The sequence below is a fragment of the Alexandromys fortis genome, unplaced genomic scaffold (genome assembly GCF_014885135.2).
Source record: "Alexandromys fortis isolate MF-2015 unplaced genomic scaffold, M_Fortis_MF-2015_v1.1 scaffold_56, whole genome shotgun sequence".
NCBI classification, from domain to species: Eukaryota; Metazoa; Chordata; class Mammalia; order Rodentia; family Cricetidae; genus Alexandromys; species Alexandromys fortis.
The window spans coordinates 3205675-3225022 of NW_026067935.1; the positions used below are offsets into that span (position 1 = coordinate 3205675).

The window sequence follows — 19348 nt, forward strand, 5'->3', positions numbered from 1 at the left end:
GAAAACTGCAACCATTCTAAAAGTAGATGTTTTTTTGTAGAGAAGGTTTTTTTTTTTTTTCTCATTTGTTTCTGTTTTGTTTCTCGTGTGTAGAGTATGAGATAGTGTCTCCTATAATAGTCCCAGCAGGCCGCAAGCTTGTTATGTAGCTGAGGAGGACCTTGAACTTCTGATCCTCCTGACTCCACTTCTTAAGTTTAGGTCTACAGTCATATACCACCATGCCCAGTTTATGCTGGGATCAACCCCAGGCCTTCCTGCAAATTAGACAAGCACTCTACCAATGGAGCTATCTGTATAGCTTTGAAAAAAAAAAAAAAAAAACAGAGAGGGAAAGGAGCTGGGGAGATGACTCAGCAGTTAAGAGCACTAGTTGCTCTTGCAGAGGACCCAGGTCCAGTTCCCAGCACCCACATGGTAGCTCACAAAGCTCACAACCATCTGTAACTTCAGTTCAAGGGGATGTGGTGCTCTGGTGCCCCCTTCTGGCCTCCATAGGTACTGCATGAATGTAGTGCCTAGACATAAATAAGGGCCAAAGAGCCACTCATATGAATAACAACAACAACAGCAATAATAATAATACAAAGAAGGCCTAGGAGTGCCAAATCTGTGGTGTAGGACCAGCAGTGAACACTACTCTTGGTGCCTCTTCTCATGACAAGTGAAGCTGACTTCCTTACCCCTGATCTCTAGATGGGGTGTGATCCTTCCTGGCCAACAAAATGCAGGAATATGTCCATCTGTGACCTTTGAACCTTGGATGTGAGAGGCCTTATCAATCCCTGGTCATCTGGCCATACTACTTTTATGGGGGGAAAAAGACTTGATAAAGAGACTCATTTTGGTAGAGTGAGGTCCCAGCCCAGAAATGACACTGTGTATCAGACACATGTGAGCAAGGAGGGGGCAGTACTGATGGGCCCGGAGCAGACAGAGGCTGCCCAGCTGAGACACAGACCACAACAGTTAACATCTACAAAAATCATGAGGAAGGGCCATCGTTGTTCAAGACCAGGAGATGTTGAGGTGTTTTATGGCAACTGGAAGATAATTGATTTGAGAGCAACTATTAATAGACTCAGCAGAAAAAGCTGGTCTAAAATATCAGGGTTTGTAGCCTTTGTAATTGGTCATAAAACCACACACGTGCAAGGCTGTCTTCCCGAGGATAGGCATTTGGCGATTTCCGTTTCATGCAAACCATTTTCTGAACTCACCTGAGTCTTAAGAATGAAAATGGATGCTGGGCGGTGGTGGCGCACGCCTTTAATCCCAGCACTCGGAAGGCAGAGGCAGGCGGATCTCTGTGAGTTTGAGGCCAGCCTGGTCTACAAGAGCTAGTTCCAGGACAGGAACCAAAAGCTACGGAGAAACCCTGTCTCGAAAAATTCCAAAAAAAAAAAAAATGAAAATGGTATATGTGTCATACATGTAGCTCAGTGCAGGAGGGACATGGCCAGCAAAGAGAATAACGAGAATGACTCTGGACAGACTCACACCGACAGGGAAGACTCCGAGCCCTGCCTTAGAAAAGCATTAAAAGCGATTCTGGGGGCTGGGCAGGCAGCTCAGGGGTAGTATGCTTGCCTTGCACACCTGAGCACCTTTTGATAACAGCACTACACTCACACTCACCCCACACTTACACACACACATACACACACACACACACACACACACATTCTAAGCCAGGTGAGATGACACATGCCTTCAATCCTAGTAAGAAGTAGCCTAAACCAGAAGGATAATGTCAAGTTTGAGGTCAGTGTAGGCTATACATCGAGTTCAAGAACCAGCATGGGCTACAGAACAACAGACAGAGAGAGAGAGAGAGAGAGAGAGAGAGAGAGAGAGAGAGAGAGAGAGAGAGAGAGAGAAATGAAGAAGGAACATATGAAAGAAGGAAAATTCAGAAAGAAGGAATATGATCAAGAAACTTCGTATGTTGGGGCCGGAGAGATAGCATGGTGGTTAAGAGTGCTTATAGCTCTTGCAGAGGACCCAAGTTTAGTTTAGCGCTCATGAGGCCACTTGTTAGGGTCTGCAACTCCAGCTCCAGAGGAGCCGATGCCCCCTGCTGGACGTCTCAAGCATTCTGCCCAACTACATGTATCCACACACAGATTTACATGCATAAATAAAAACAAAATAAAATCTTTTAAAAAAAAAAAACACGGCGAGGGAGTGGTGGCTCATGCCTTTAATCCCAGCATTGGAGAGAGAGAGGCAGGTGGAGCTCCGTGAGTTCGAGGCCGGTCTGGTCTACAAAGCGAGTTCCAGGACAGCCAGAGCTGTTACACTGTCTCAAAATAAATAAATAATAAAACATTATCTATGTATCAAAATATCATAATGTATAATGTCATATACATACAGACATTTTATGCATAATTGTTTAAAAAGTTACTACAGTCTCTGAATTGAATTTCAATTCAATATCACTAAGTTATGCTGAGGGTTTTATGCCCCCCCCATACTCTGAATTTCCTAACTAATCTTAGCAGATAAACCTTAGTGAGTGCACATTTGACTAAAGTCTGAGCCAAAAGCTAAGGAGAGAGTGTGGACGCAAGGTCGGAGAATTGGAATTCAGGCACCGGAATCCAAGGTCAGGAGTCAAGCGATTGCCTTTAATAAATGATAAGCTATCTTCCTTAATAAAATCTAAGGGGAGGAAGGGTCAGGATGAGAAGGCAGCCCAAGCCTTGATTCCCAGTGTAGAGCTGCTAATGTGTGCCTAAGCCTCAGACTGAAAGTCTGCTTGCAGCCAGAGATCAAAAGTGCCTTCCAAAAATGTGCTTATTAATTTCAAAGGAAATATAATTCTGTACCTGGGAAAAACAAGGGGGAGGCTCATTAGCTAAAGGAGAGGTTTCTCAGTCTAACACACAGGACTGTGTATTCACACACATGACCTACATGAACCAGACTGCCACATAGATGCATGTACAGCATGTGTACATAAACAGGAGTTTATATATTCAACAGGACAAGCCATCCAGCTCCAGAGTGAAACATGACTCCAATCTGCTCACACCCTTGATGTGGAGATGTGTTCAAACCCATGGGAGGAAGAAGAAGGAAAGGCAGCCAGTGGGAGAGCCATGAGGACCCCCCCAGGATGGGAATGTGGTCTCATTGAATTAGGAGAAAATTATAAGTAGGTATGCCAAACGCTGCACCAAGATGACATTCCGGGAGCTCACATAATTGCTTGGGGAGACCTGGCACCTTGTAAACACCCATGTGACTTAGGTGCTGAGGACACTCACATGGGTCACCTGCTCAGAAGAACTGCTTGAACACCCCTTGGCCCAGCTGAGAGGTAGTGGGGAAACCTAGCCTTGTACCGTCTGGGACCTGGATGACTTGGAACAACAGCCCTGGGAAGAAGCTGGACCGTGAACCTCATCCCTGATTTCCACAGGATGTTGCCTGTAAGTTATAGGAAAATATGCACCATATCGCAGCTGAGAACCCATGATGCCTGTGTGTCCCGTGCAGTGCTTACTCACAATGACGAACATACTGCGGGGGCCAGAGAGATCCCAGTGGTGAAGGGAAATGGATGTTCATACAGAGGACACGGGTCAGTTCCCACCATCCATATAGCAGTTTACAACTACCAGAAACTCCAGTTCCAGTGGATCTGATGCTCTCCTCTGGCCTCTGCGGGCACCAGGCGTGCACATGGTACCATATCCACACAAAGAATATGTACACACGTAAATAAAAATCAATTTTAAAAAACCTAAAAGTACACACACACGTCAGACTTCAGGTGGATGATGATAGAATTCCTCGTCCTTGAAACAGGGTTCCTACAAGGCCACATCTTGCTGGACCTTGCTTGACCATCTGTTGGGAGAGCCGGTATCACCTGAGCAGGCAAGTCTGGGAGGCAGGGACTTCAGGAAGGAAATGTGAGCTATGCCATGCAATTCTTTCTGCCCTTTGTCCCCTTCTGGAAGGAGTCTGCCCCCAGCTGTGTGCACCAATAAACACAGTCCTGTCCATTGAAAGGATAGACTCCTGTCTCCTTCTGGCTCCTGTCTCTTTCAGCTGCCTCAGCAACCTAATAGATGAGACTACAGAACAATTAGTAGGGGGTTTGTCTAGCTTGGAGGAAGCCCTGCACCCACTCACCAGCAGGGTATAAACTAGGTATGACAATGCTTACCCACAAGATTAGCACTCCTAGCAATGTAAGGCCATCCTGGTCTATATAAGACCCTGTCTCAAAAATAAGTTATTTAAATGAAAATAAATAAAATAAAAAAAAATGTATACTTCAGACTGACTACGGGCAAGGTGCCTTGATGTTTGCTATTCAGCAAAGTGCACACCCCCCAACTCTCTAAATTGATTTTGAGCCTCCTGCCCCAGAAGACCCTGGAGGGAGCCGGAGTTAATCCTATATCCGTTGCGCCTCTCAAATCTTTTTCCTCGGCTGGAGATTAAATGTAATGAGAATTCAGGAAACTAAATTAGAGAATGACAGACGAGGGCATTCCATGCCTGCTCTTCTTCTGGAAATAAAAAAGGTGGGAGGAGAGGGGAGGAAGAAAGAAAGAAAATTCAGAGAAGAACCTGGCATGTCCTGCCCGCAGAGAGAAAGCTCATTTTCAGACAGAGGAACACTCAAACCAAAAAAAAAAAAAAAAAAAAAAAAAAAAAAAAAAAAAAAAAAAAACGGAACCACAGAACCAAGGACTGGAGTCCAGCACTCTTGGAAGTGGACTCTGTCTAGTGTAGAGGTTCTCAACTTGTGGGTCACAACCCCTTTGGCAAGCCTCTATCTCCAAAAAGTATTTACATTACAACTAATTACAGTAGCAAAAATGACAGTTATAAAGTATGATCAGAAACGATTTTAAGGTTGGGGGAACACCACAGCATGAGGAACTGTCTTAAAAGGTTGTAGCGTTAGGAAGGTTGGGAGCCACTGGTCTAGTGAGTGACCTGGCAGGCACCCTCCAGCCCTTGGTGGCTTTAAGGGAAAGTGTTGTGGTTTGTCCTTAGCTTTTAAAAGGAAACAGAAAGATATGGGCCTGCCGAGGCTCGGGGAAAGCAGGTGCTACCTAAAAAGCTCGAATGACTTTTGTTCGCTGTTTAAGTCGGAGCTGTGGCTCCAGCCTGCTCACGTCCTCCCACACTGGGTTAGGCAGAGGGCAGGTGTGAACCCAGCCCTGGCAGGTACGCAGGTGTGTGTGTATTTAACATAGCCCAGGGGCCAGCGGAATGGTATTTTTAGCTTTGAAACAAAATACGCCTTTCTTTTTCTTCTTCTCGGTGGTCTAGCATCCATTTCCAGTGACAGACGAAAGCCGGGGCTGTCTGATGCCACGTGAGAACAGCTGGGAGAGCCAAATGCCAGTCACTGCAGCTTCCTGCCCCCCATGTCAACGCTTCTTCCATCATTGGCTTTGTTTCTCAAAGGCAGGATCTGGCGTAGCCCTAGCCAGTCTGGAATGAGCTGTCTAGCCCAGGCTAGGGTTGAGTTTGTGAGGAACCTCCTGCCCTTGCTTCTGGAGGGGTGAGATTATGGGTGCGGGCCACGGTACCCTGCCTTGGCACCTCTCCTATCCCTCAACTGTAAGTGTGAGAAGGGTGGTGTGCTGACGGAAGTGTAGATTTTAGAAAAAGTATCTTGATTCACGGCTGCATAAAGAATGGAGATCCAGTAGCACCATCATCCCATAGCAAAACCAAGTGGGTTTTCTTGGAAATGGACAGGGAGTGGGCTTTAGGATGTTAGGGTCTCCATCGCGTAGAAAAACAAACAGGGTTGGAGGGATGGTGGGAGGAGAGTGAGCCATGGTGGCACACAGGCGGTGGTGGCACACGCCTTTAATCCCAGCACTCGGGAGGCAGAGACAGGTGAACCTCTGTGAGTTCGAGGCCAGCCTGGCTACAAGAGCTAGTTCCAGGACAGCTAGGATGTTACACAGAGAAGCCCTGTCTCAAAAAACAAAAACAGAAACAAACAAAAAAAAAATGCATCAGATATACAGGTGGTACATGCCTTTGATTTTGGCACTTGGGATGCAGAGAGAGGTGGATCTCTGTGAGGTTAAGGCCAGTCTAGTCTACAGAACGACTTCCAGGACAACCAGGGCTGTTACACGGAGAAACTCGGTCTCAAAAAAACAAACAAACAAACAAAAACTAGTATCAGATGTCTAAGGAGCAAGCTATAAACTTTGGTAACTCACCAACATAGATGGTCGTGTGAGGTCCTGCTCTACCTGCCCACCCTCCATACCCAAAAAACTAGAAGAACTTAGAGGGCATTTGGTCACTAAGAGCCAATCCAAATCCTCTACATCTTCTGTTCTCATCGTCTGAGGCACAAAGAAGAAGTAGGGCACGATCTCGGGTCACACAAACTCCAGAATCCCAGTGAGACAGAGCAGGGCTAATAGACCAGTCATCCCCCAAGACCAAACTCAACAGAGACAGTCAATTGTACAAATGGGGACTCACACCTGATTGTAAAGCCCACAGAAGAATTCTAATGGCTCCTCTGATTTACTGTATTCCGCCTGCAATCAGCTACCCCAGCCACAGCCAGAGTTTCCTTGAACCCATTGATTCCAAACAGGATTTCTAACTGTTCACATTGAGATGGGACAGCAGCCAAGTCAGCCTATGGGGAAAATGCCTCCAGTGGAGTGTTTTAAAAATCCTGCCTGTTCTGTTGCTCACTCAACTGCAAGCCCAACCATCAGCCCTGAGACTAGGGGGTTTGATGAAATGCCGTTTGGAGTTCGGGAATTATGGGTCTCAGTTACGCCTCCGTCGTGTCCTATAATATATCGAAACTGAAATAACCTTAAGGCAGGCAATTTAGAGCCTGCCCCCCCCCGTCCTGAAGAATTGTACCCACATGCTGACATGAAGAAGCAATGGGGTCTCAGGGGTTCATTTGTAACGCCGAGAACAGCCACACTGCTGTCATGGGGATTGATGAACGTGCTACAGAAATTTTTTCTAATAAAATGCTTGGGATTTTTCTTTTCAAGTGAAACTAAGGCTGACGTGCAATCTGTGGTGGTTTTAGGTGAGGCTTTTGGAGAGGAAATGGGATTGGAGCGTCCTTACATCAGCTGCGGATGGGAAGCTGGTTTCAAATTTTGAATCTTGGAAGTTTGTAGTAAAGCCTATAACTTCAGCTTTCCCCTCTAGGACCCCACAGCTTAAACCCTGTAAATGTTACTAAATATAGGGCTGGGGAGATGGTTCAGTCAGTAAAGAATGGACTTGCAAATGAGGACCTACCTCATTCATCCCCAGAACCCTTTTTTTTTTTAAAAAAAAAAAAAGGTGCCAGGAGGCATATGGACGTGCACTTTTAATCCCAGTGCTGGGGAGATGGAGGCAGGAGGATTCCTGGGACTCACTGGCCAGTCATCCTGCACTACTGGAGGAGCTCCAGGTCAGTGAGAGATACTGTCTCTAACAACAAGGTGGATGGCTCCTAAGGATGACCTGAGGTTGCGCTCTGGCCTTCACACGTACCCAAGTGCACACATCTGAGTGACCATGTCACATACCCAAGTGCACACATCTGAGTGACCATGTCACGTGCCCAAGTGCACACATCTGAGTGACCATGTCACATACCCAAGTGCACACATCTGAGTGACCGTCTCACATACTCAAGTGCACACATCTGATTGACCATGTCACATGCCCAAGTGCACACATCTGAGTGACCATGTCACATGCCCAAGTGCACACATCTGAGTGACCGTCTCACATACCCAAGTGCACACATCTGAGTGACCATCACACATACCCAAGTGCACACATCTGAGTGACCGTCTCACATACCCAAGTGCACACATCTGAGTGACCATCACACATACCCAGGTGCACACATCTGAATGACCGTCTCACATACCCAAGTGCACACATCTGAATGACCATCATACATACCCAAGTGCACACATCTGAATGACCACCACACATACCCAAGTGCACACATCTGAATGACCATCACACATACCCAAGTGCACACATCTGAATGACCATCACACATACCCAAGTGCACACATCTGAGTGACCGTCTCACATACCCAAGTGCACACATCTGAATGACCATCACACATACCCAAGTGCACACATCTGAATGACCACACCCTCAAGCATCACTACATGGCATGGTCATTTCTGGGAAAAGATGTTGGCTTAGAACAGGAATTCTTGTCCTCGAATCTCATGTCAAGAGACAGCTTTACTTTTCTATCCCTCAGGACCCAGAATAACTGGGGTGGCAATCTAATTGGAAGTTTTGATCCTTAAAAAAAAATGTATACAGCAGGCCTCGTGTATGGACAGCCTGAATTTGAAAGACTTGGCACAATAAGGTTTTGTTCACGCATCATGGCTGAGCTCATTTCACACCACAAGTAGGAGCCGAAGTGGTTAAGTTTCTCTGAATTTCACACAGGCTGGAAAAAGCCCTTCCCCCACTCCACCATCAGGCTGTGTCCTGATGCCATCCTGCCAGGTGGCAGTCTTGCAAGATGCATGGAGCACCGATTAAGTGTACAATCCCACACAGAAACCAGCTGTTAGGAATGCCTCCTAAGGAAACATCCAGTGAAAGCATAAAGAAAGGAGGTCACACCACCCCCGTTACTGAAGATCTCAGCATTATAGAACAAGAAAAGCAGGGGTCCAGCAAGATAGTTCAAACAGGGCCCTAAGGGCAGATGGCAAGGGATGCTTCTGGCAAAGTCCCAGAAAGGGAGCCATGCCTTACCTGATTGTTGGAGGAAGGTGTTCCAGTTAAAGTTGACATTTGGTATCGTTGCAATTCCTGGTGGAAGGAATATTAAAGAAAATGAAGTGAAGTTCTGGTTCTTATAAATCCATTCAACCTCCCGAGCACTACAACGGAGTTTCATGAGCCCCTCGGCACAGAAATTGAGTGCACCTGTGGATGCCAGGCCTGCACCATCCTGCTGAACCAACACCTCCCTCTGGGTGGTACAGACCTTGAGCTCTTTAAAGAGACTTGGGAAAGTCTTCTAAAACATTAGCACTTAGTGGGGCGGTGGTAGTGCACGCCTTTAATCCTAGCACTCAGGAAGCAGAGGCAGGTGGATCTCTGTGAGTTCAAGTCGGCCTGGCCTACAAAGCAAGTGGGGCTGTTATATAAGGAAACCCTGTCTTGAAAACCCAAAAGCCAAAACTAAAAAGTGATGTGGGATTCCCCTGTGTATGCTGTGAATACCACTGATTAATAAAGAAGCTGCCTGGGGCCTGTGATAGGGTAGAGCAGAGCTAGATGGGGAAAACTAAACAGAATGCTGGAAGAAAGAAGACAGAAAAACCAAGCATGGGGCTTGGTGGCACTGCGTGTCTTTAATCTCAGCCCTCAGGAAACAGAGGCAAGGGGATCTCGGTGAGTTTGGAGCCAGCCTCATCTACAGAGCCAGTTTCAAGATACCCAAGAGTACACAGAGAAAAATCTATCTTGAGAAGCAAACAAGAGAAAGAAAGAAAGAAAAAAAAGAAAGGAAGGAAGGAAGGGAGAGAGAGGGAAAGAAAGAAAGAAAGAAAGAAAGAAAGAAAGAAAGGAAGGAAGGAAGGAAGGAAGGAAGGAAGGAAGGAAGAAAGAAAGAAAGAAAGAAAGAAAGAAAGAAAGAAAAAGCAAACAAGAAATAAAACACACTTGGACAGTAGAGTCTGTCTCCACTGGTGAAAAACGTGGTCATATGCATTCCTCTCAATATTTTATAATTTCCCCATCTTTTATTCTAATGTTAGAAAGCAACAGAAAGTTATCCTCTCTGCCAATTATTCTAAATATGTTTCAGAAACTATAGTATCTCATCACCCAACATTGTTTCAAAATATAGAACAAACTGGGGCCGAGGGAGGTGACTCAGTAAAAGATGCTTGCCACTGAGCCTGATTTCAATCCTTGGGATCCACATGGTGAAAAGAAAGAACAAAGTCAGGTGGTGACACACGCCTTTAATTCCAGCACTCAGGCTGAGGCAGGTGGATCTCTGAGTTGGAGGGAGGCCTGGTCTACAGAGTGAGCTCCAGGACAGCCAGGGCTACACGAGAAACCCTGTTTTGAAAAACCAACAGAAAAAGAGGGGGGAAAAGGGAGAAAAGAGAGGAGAACCAAGTCCCAAAAGTTGTCCTCTAACTTTCACGTGTGTGCAGTGGTATGAATATGAACACAAATAGGTAAAATAAATGCAATAAACTGTATATGTATTATAAATATGTTTTAATAAATTACATACACACATATATTAAAATTCTTACCTTGACTCTGGACAAAGATCTTCCCAGTAGCATGTGGCTTTTGAAAGGGAAAGAATGGGGGAAAAGTTAATTGGATGATCCAATCATTCTATGCTTTTTAGAAATCAAGATATTGAAATACCCTTTCAGAAACATCTCTAAGTCACCCACATTGACTTCTTAGGGGTACAGAGGTCCTTCCACCCTAGTGGGGTTTGCATCACTAAGAAGAATGAAGAAAGAAATGCCAGTACTGCAGCCTCATGGGGGCTGTCAGCAGGAGAGTCCCTGAGGCCCAGGAGGGCACTGGCTGCTGAAGCAGGGGAGGGTGGGGCAGTGCCATTCAACTATAGTACTTTGTCCCTAACTTAAGAAAGGTATCTCCCATCCCTTAGGACCAAGGAAGAAGAGAAGGAGGAGGGAGGAAAGGAAAGAGGATGGGGAGAGGAAAAGAAAGGGGGAGAAAGAGGTGGGAGGAAAGAAGGAGGTGGTGGGTAGAGACAAAGTGGTGGCCAGTGAGGACAGGTTGGCCCCAAGACCTGGCAGAGCCCTCAGTGTCTCCAGAATTGAGGCAGAAGCAGTGGTCCCCTCTTCTGCTCCCTCATTCCTTCTCTCCCTCTCCCTTCTTCTGTCCTTTCCCCTCCTCTCATATCTTTCCTCTTCTTCCTTCCCCTTTGGGACAAGATGCCGGCTTCTTATTCTTTGTGCCATTCCCTGGCGAAAGGGCACCAAGCCACCAGAGGGCAAAGAGTTCATCTGTCTAGGTTCTGGAGACACAAGGGGGCTAATAATCATTACATGAACAAAGGTGGGAGCTGAAGAGGGGCAGGAAATCCTCTATCCCATGGCAGAGGGGATTCGAAGATGCCAACAGCTGTGGTTGAAATACAGCTCTTGTGGAGGTGAGCTCTGGGGACCAATACTGTGTAACTTTTTATTTCATAACCTAATATTCCTTTGTTGTTGCTGTTGTTTGGTTGTTACTGTCTGAGACAGGATTTCTCTTGTGTAGCAGCCCTAGCTTTCCTGGGACTTGCTCTGTAGACCAGGCTGGCCTGGAACTCACAGAGATCCATCTGCCTCTGCCTCCCAAGTGCTGGGATTAAAGATGTGGGCCACCACTGCCCAGAGTAACCTAAATATTCCGATGAAGGCACGAAGGGACACCTGAAGCCAGAGGTCACCATTTTTGTCATGTGTACACGCACACACACACACACACACACAGGTGCACACATACATATATTGGAGAACATAGCACCACTGCTAACAGAGCAAGGTCCTGACATTGTAAGGGGTATGCACAATGGTCCTCAAACTAATTTGCCAGTTTGGAGAACAAGCCATGGTGATAAAGCCCCGCCCATCAGGCAGACATTCCATGGAATGATGGAGAGCCAGCCACAGGTCTGGCTTCCATTCCACAGGACGAGCGGCTTCCATTCCAGAACTGAGGTTCCCTTCAGTTTCGCTTTGGCCTCAGCACCACCTTTTTCATTTAGCTCTTTGAATCACTGGTCCACCAAAGCCTCCGCTGCCCTACTCGAGACGCTGTGCGGTGGGTGTCCCTGAGGGAATCCCATGAAATCCCAAACCTTTAAATAGGAAGTATTTCAAAATTTAAACCAAAAAAAAAAAATCACTTCTCAGTTAAGCACAGTGGTGTTGTCTATAATTTCATCACTTCAGAGACTAAAAACAGGAGAATGGCCTCGAGTTCAAGGGCAGCCTGGGCTACAGCGAGACCCTGTCTCAAAACAAAGCAAAACAAAATGAAAATCTCGCATTTAAAGAAGATGATAGAGAGCTTTCACAAAACAAAACACAAATAAATAAATTAAGTGAGGAGTGGACACCGGCAAGTTACCCGGTGGCACCCCAGCCCTCGATAGCTCGTAAATGCAAAAATAATAACAAGCTCAAAGGTGTGCTAGCTAAACCCACAGTGCAGGCTGTGGTCTTGGGGGACTTGGTGCTTCAGAGCAGCAACTTCCTCAGGCCTGACTTTCCTGCCCATGGCCCCTGAGCCAGACTTGTCTCCATAGACATTGTGCCATGCCCTGAGCCCAGCTTTTGCCAGGATTCCAGGCCTCTCATCTTCTGGCTCGGGGACTCTCCATATTGGAATCCATACGCAGGCGCATATTTCCACCTCAGGCTTTTGGGTTGTTTGCGTAAGATGGGACCTCCGGGAGCCGAGGCGGACCTCGAACAAGCCCGGTAGCTGAGGGTGACTTCGGATTCTGATTCTCCGCTTCTGAGTGCTTGCATTGCGGAGGCACGGAGGCACGCCACTAAGGTTTTGTGGGCTGGGGATGGAACTCCGGGTTGTGCGTGTGCTAAGGAGCATGCTCCCTACTGAACGGCATCCAAGCCTGGTTACAAATGCCTTCCGAGTCTCACCCATCGAGTGAGTGTTTTCATGGTGAGGACCTGCCTTGTTTTACAGGGTTATCTCTTGTAGCTGCAGTGTATTGCGCGGTGTATTTTCTCCTTGGCAAAAGATTTTATATGAAAAGGTGTAAGAGAAGGGGTAAATAACCTCCCTGAGAAGCGCCGATCTCTGTGTCACCCACACTGACACAGCGTGTGAACACTGTGTGTAGGGGGGACGGTTTTTTCTAAGCAAGCCGTAACTATTAGACACAGTCAATTTTTTTTTTATTTAACACATATATTTATGGAACACACTTTGTACCCTTTTGGTTTACCAACGAGGTACATTTTTTATCCTGTGAACATGTTTAGAATATGACCATAAAACTGATTGATTCCGTCGCCTTTTCCTGCTTCTCTTCCATATCCTGTGAAATTTTGTTAGTGCAAAGCTCTTCACAACCGAGACTTCAAGGAAGGGCAATTTTACAGACCTCTGTAGTGACAGTCCTATAGCAGGGGAATCAATCCAGGATTCAAGCCCAACATTTCTTTACAGGAGAGCCAGGACACATAAGCAGTCCAATTGAGCTGGGATCAGAACCTGCTAGTGGTGGGAGCTTGTTTGGACCGAGGGCAGGTGATTTCAGTCTGTGCATTTTAGTCAGCGTCACACTCTATTTGAAGAATTATCTTCGTGTCCTTTTTAGAACTTTTTTTTTTTTGAGACAAAATTTCCCTCTGTAGCCCAGGCTAACCTTGAACTCTTGATCTTCCTGCCTCAGATTCCCGAGAGCTGGGATAAAAGGCATTTACACCACACAGGACTCCTTCACACATTTTTATTGCTTGAGCTGATTGAGACCTCTGACCAGTATTTATACATTCTTCCAGGTTTCTCAGAAGTCCCATGAGAGGGGCCAGATGTACGAACTTTAGCAGAAAAGAGGTTCAGCTGCGATTTATAGTGGGAGTCAGGAGGTGAGGAAGATGGAGGGTCGCAGGAAGGAGATAGGATTGTCCTCTATCGGTGCTTATTCCCCTTTTCTCGTTTCATATGGCCTTCTGGATGTGGTCAGACACAGTCAATTTTAAGAAAGCTACAGTCAGGAGTCATTTCTGTGATTTCAAAACAAACATTGAGTCTTAGATTCTGAATCTACTACAAGAACTTTTAATGAAGTTCCCACTTGCGAAAAGTTGAATATTAAGATTAGCCTTTTTATTATATTAGCCAAAGAATGGGAGGTCTTCTTATAGCTGTGGTCCGGTCTTTCTTTTTTTTTTTTTCATTTTATTTATTTATTTACTTACTTATTTATTATTTATTTATTTATTAAAGATTTCTGTCTCTTCCCCGCCACCGCCTCCCATTTCCCTCCCCCAATCAAGTCCCCCTCCCTCGAAAGCCCAAAGAACAATCAGGGTTCCCTGCCCTGTGGGAAGTCCAAGGACCACCCACCTCCATCCAGGTCTAGTAAGGTGAGCACCCAAACTGCCTAGGCTCCCACAAAGCCAGTTTCCTTTGTCTTTTCCCTCATCTTGTGGTGCTCACTCTCAGAGACAAGCGCTGTACCACTGAGCCCTGCCTCCGCCCCCTCACCCAGTGCTATGGCAACTCCAAGCTAAGCGGCAGCTCCTCATTGGTGGATTCTAGGCAGGTGCTCTACAGCTGAGCCCAGCCCCACCCTCCTCATCCCCTCTCCCTCCCCAGCTCTCTTTTCCCTTTTAGTCTATGAAATGGATCTCTTACGGAGACTCACTTATTTCAGAGCGTGTACCTAAAAGGACGCTGGCTTTTCCTATCAAATAATTAGTCAAATCAAGTATTAAGTTCTCCCATTTATTAAAGTGGAATTTTAATACTCTCCCCCATTCCTCTTAAACTATCACACAAAGCAGCCTCGGCTCTCAACCGTTCAGGCGTTCATTAGATCCCAGAAAAACAGCCCTGGGAAGTGAGTGAACAGACACACTCACAAGTCTCTAGGCACGGCCATTTCTTCCCGTCACAGAGTTCAGCTGCCAGCTTAATTAATTTTGGGTAGAAAGGGGAACTAAAAGGGTCATCTTGACTTTTTGCGCTTGTATTAGGAAGTGTATTTCTCATGAGAATCGCAGCAAGATTGTGCTGGGATCAGCATGTCACTACACCCAACTTAATTACCTTTCTAGAAATAAAGGTGGAGAGAATGCATGCCTAAGCTTTGAACTGGCTTCTTTGCTTAAAACCACATTTAAATACATTATTTCTGTGCACATACATATTATCTCCTTGTTAAAAATGTAAGGAGGGGGATGGGGGGAGAAAAACCATGTGCCTGCAGTGCTCCAAGAGGCCAGAAGAGGGCATCAGATCTCCTGGGACAGGAGGTAGACGGTTGTAAGCTGCCACATGGGAATTGAACCTGTGTCTTCTGCAAGAGCAGCTAGTGCTCTTAACCACTGAGCCATCTCTGCAGCCTCCATAGTCTCTCTTTTGAAGCCCCAAAGTGCCAGGCATGGTGGTAGGGTAGTGGCTTCAAAACTTCTAATCCCAGGAGGCAGAGAGAGGCCCATCTCTGAGTTCAAGGCCAGTGTGTTCTACATAGTAAGTTCCAGGCTACCCAGGGCTACGTGGTGAGCCCATACTTCAGGAAAGAAAATGGAGGCAAATAAAGGAAGAGGAGAAGGAAAAGGAGAAGGACAAAAACCACAAAGCACTAGAGGAGGTCCTGTAATCTTTCTAATCTAGGATTACTGATATTTGATCACACTTAGGTAATAATTAGACAAGATTAACAAGGCTACAGCCTGAGTCAAGCCCGCTTGCAAAACAGAGAACATAAAATTAAAAACCAAAGCTGGTTTCTCCTCCGGGAAGATTAAGACTGCGCTGCTCAAAACACATTATCACCGTTCATGGTACATGAATCAAAGCCTCTCCTTCGAAATCAAAAAGAATTCCATAAACACAGCTGAGCAAGAAACCTTTATATTAGTTATACATATTTGTATTTGAAAAAAATTCAAATCAAATAAAGGTACTGGGATGAACTTTATTGGAAAACCCACCCACCAATCCTGTACAAAATGTGTATTAAAGACAACTTCACTTTCAAATTTAATAACTATCCCAGCCTCAAAGCTATGAAAGCAAGTTAATATCATCTTTTATTAGGCTTATCTCAGGACCTCCTACATCCTCATCCGGGACAAAGCCGGTGTTTTCCTTCCTTAATTTTTTTTTTAATTTTTAAGATTTATTTTTAATCATATGTACATATGAAAGTGTGTATGTGCACATGGGTGTAGGTGCCCATGGAGGCCAAAAGAGGGCATCAGATCTCCTAGAACTGGACATACGGGCAGCTGTGAGCTACTTGGTGTTGGACCTGACCTCAGATCCTCTGTGAGAGCAATACATGCTCTTAATTGCTGAGCCATCTTTGCAGTCCTCATTTTTTTTAATTTAAAAAGATTTGCTTTACACTTTTTATTTTATTTTATGTGCCTGAGTGTTTTGCCTGTGCGTATATATTTGTAGTACACGCATGCTTAAAGCCTGTCAAAAGAAGGCATTAGATCAGCTGGAACTATAAGTTAAAGATAGTTGTGAGCTGCCATGTGGGTGCTGGGAACAAAACCTGGGTTTTTGGGAGGTGGAGTAAGTGCTCTTAACCACTGAGCTATCTAGCCCCTTGATGTTTGTTGTTTGTTTGTTCAAATGCCTAGTAGTCTTGGCAAAGGACTGTCCAAGCTTAGATCTGGCTGCCCCAGGGTAATATATATATATATATATTTGGTAGCATATGTGTGTATATACATATTCATACCTATATTCATATACATATATTCTGTAGCTTATACATATCTGAGGCAGGTGTGGTTGTACATGCTTTTAATCCCAGCACCTGGGAGGCAGAGGCAAGCGCTCTCTGTAAGTTCCAGGCCAGCCTGGTGTACATGGTGGAGCATTGTTATACCCATACATTAGTGCATCTTTCAGTTCTCATGAAAGAAACATCTTTATTTCTGTAGATGGTGATTAACATGGAGACCCACAACTGCTCATGGTGCAGAGAATAAGAGACTGAAGAATACTCAACCCTGAATGGCACAGCTAGATCCCATTCCCTCTTCCCAAGGCTCAAGCATCACTGCAGAAATGGGGTGGGAAGGCTGTAAGAGCCAGAGGCAGTGGGTGACTGCAAGAAAAAAAAATTTTCTCACACAACAGGGCAGTTGCCTATGTTAGCTCACAGCAGCTGAGACAGTGTGCGTAAGACCCATGCAAGCTAAAGCCAGACAAGGTCTCAGCATGGGAGCTGGAGAGATGGCTCAGTGGTTAAGAGCACTGACTGCTCGTCCAGAGGGCCCAGGTTTAATTCCCAGCACCCACATGGTGGCTCACAACTGTCTGTAACTCCAGTTCTAGGGGATCTGATAACCTCGCATAAACATAAATGCAAGCAAAACTCAATGCACATAAAATAAAGATAAATAAGTTAAAAAATAAATCTCAGAATGGGAACAGGAAGAAGACACAAAGTCTCACCCTTAGCTGAGGGGCTTTTGGCAACTGGTGGCTCCTGGGAGAGGAAGAGGCAGCTTTCGTTTTGCATGTGGCCCCTAGGTGGTTGATGACACTTCAGGATATGTCCCATATGAAAGAGTATATGTAGAGTCAACTGGACTCAAGGGTTTTACAAAACAAAAGAGAACACAAAGTTCCTGCAGAGGACCTGGGTTCGATTCCCAGTTCTGATACAATGGCTTACAGCTTTCTGTAATTCCAGCCCCAGGAGGCCCAGGCACCAGACAAGTTTGCAGAACACAGATAGAATGCAGGGGGAAAAATGTATATATATATACATTGTGTATGTATGTATGTATGTATGTATATATAAACTTTAATTTAAAAAAAATTTCCTACATTGTATGAAACTCTCAAAAAATTAATTAAAGAAAACACTTTAAAACATCACTAAACTTTTTAAGGGTATCCACACAACTGTGCCATCCCACCACGGTCTAGACAGTCCCCAAGCCCTACCGGAGAGACTCCAGAAGAACACATACCCACTGCATCTGCGCTGTGTCCTTCATTGCCTCTGTGAAAGCCACGGCAAACCTAGTCAATGGATAGAGATAACAGTCAATTAGGCTGGAATTCAATTAACACAACTCTGAGGCAGCACTTCCCAACAACTCATGAGAGACGGACAGGGCACAGCTGCATCCGTTGTCATTACTCCCGGTCACCGCCCATTAGGCCCCGTCTCCACCCACACCAGAAAAAGATGTGGGAGGGAGATAAACTCAACGATGCTCGAAACTTTTTATTTCTCTTGTTCCTTTCTAATAATGCTAGAAAAAGCAGAGATTAAAAATCAAAGGCCAGAGCTGGAGCGATGACTGAGTAGTTAAGAATATTTACTGCTCTTCCAGAGGACCTGGATTCAGTTTCCAGCAACCACGTGGGGCAGCTCACAAGCACCTGTGTACTAACTAGCTCCTGGGTACCTGACACCCTCTCTGACACCTGCGTGCATACAGCGTGCACACTAACGTACATTTACAATTTTTTTTTAAACATCAAAAGCCAGAAAACCAAGTAGTTAATAGGTTATGAGCAGCATCCAGGGCAAGGGGCACATGACACGGGTGTGTGACCAGGGAATTCTGTGTGTGCTATACTGCCCATATCTGCCCAAGATGCCTGTATGAGAATGGGAATACCTACATCTTAAAGCCATGGAACACACACACACACACACACACACACATTCAGGTTTATATATACAAATAAATTTTAAAAAACAATAGAAGAAAAAAGTCAGTAAGTCCTAAGTGAAGCACAATTAATAAAATCTTAGAGACAGATATTGGGGTTTAACCTGAAGACCAGAAAAGAAAAGCAACAAGCCACTGGCTCTAAACCTCAAACTTGGTCCAAAAATGGTGATCCAGCCTCCCAAAAACCTCAGAATGAGACTGTGTGTGAGAGCTGTCTCCTCCTGTCTTATAGTCCTCTCTAGCTCTGGGATTAAGAGCGTGCACCACTACCACCTGGTTTCTATGGCAAACTCGTGTGGCCACTGGAATTAAAGGTGTGTGTCATCAAAGGCTGGCCAGTGTGGCTGTTTTACTTTTCTGATCTTCAGGCAAGCTTTATTTACTAAAATCCAAATGAAATGCCCCTACAGCTAAGGGGCTCCAGCATTAAAAAAATGGGGGACCTATATTTAAGGCTGTTTACAAAACCACTAAAGATCGCTCGGCAGGGAGAAACTGTCAAGTCTTATCACGGGAGTTTGATCCCCTGGGATTCCACGTGGTGGAAAGAAAGAACCAACTCCCACGTGTTGTTCCCTGACCCCCATGAGAGCTGTAGCATGCTCACACATGCGCATGCATGCACACACACACTAAATAAATGTATTTTTTTAACTATTGTTTATTTTATATGTGTGGATGTTTTGCCTGCATGAATATCTGTATACCACATGGAGCTGGTAGCAGATCTCCTGGAACTGGAGTTATGGGCAGTTGTAAATCTCCATGTAGGTGCTGAGAATCAAACCTGGGTCCTCTGAAAGAGCAGCCACCATTCTTAACCACTGAGCCATCTCTCCAGCCCTAAATAAATGTTTTTTTGTTGTTGTTTTTTCTTTTTTTTTTTTTTTTTTTTTTTTTTTTTTTTTTTTTTTTTTTT

General features: G+C 45.3%; 1 protein-coding gene across 2 annotated transcripts in view; it reads right to left on the bottom strand.

Annotated features, from left to right (window-relative positions):
* The window catches only part of Glt1d1 (glycosyltransferase 1 domain containing 1), a 65559-nt gene that overhangs the window by 26862 nt on the left and 19349 nt on the right, over window positions 1–19348 (bottom strand). For both annotated transcript variants that reach the window (XM_050146643.1, XM_050146642.1), the window contains exons 4-6: window positions 17713–17764; window positions 10297–10333; window positions 8774–8830 (exon numbers count right to left, since the gene is read on the bottom strand). In XM_050146643.1, coding sequence (XP_050002600.1) covers window positions 8774–8830; window positions 10297–10333; window positions 17713–17764 — 146 coding nt within the window. The remainder of the gene's footprint in view (window positions 1–8773; window positions 8831–10296; window positions 10334–17712; window positions 17765–19348) is intronic.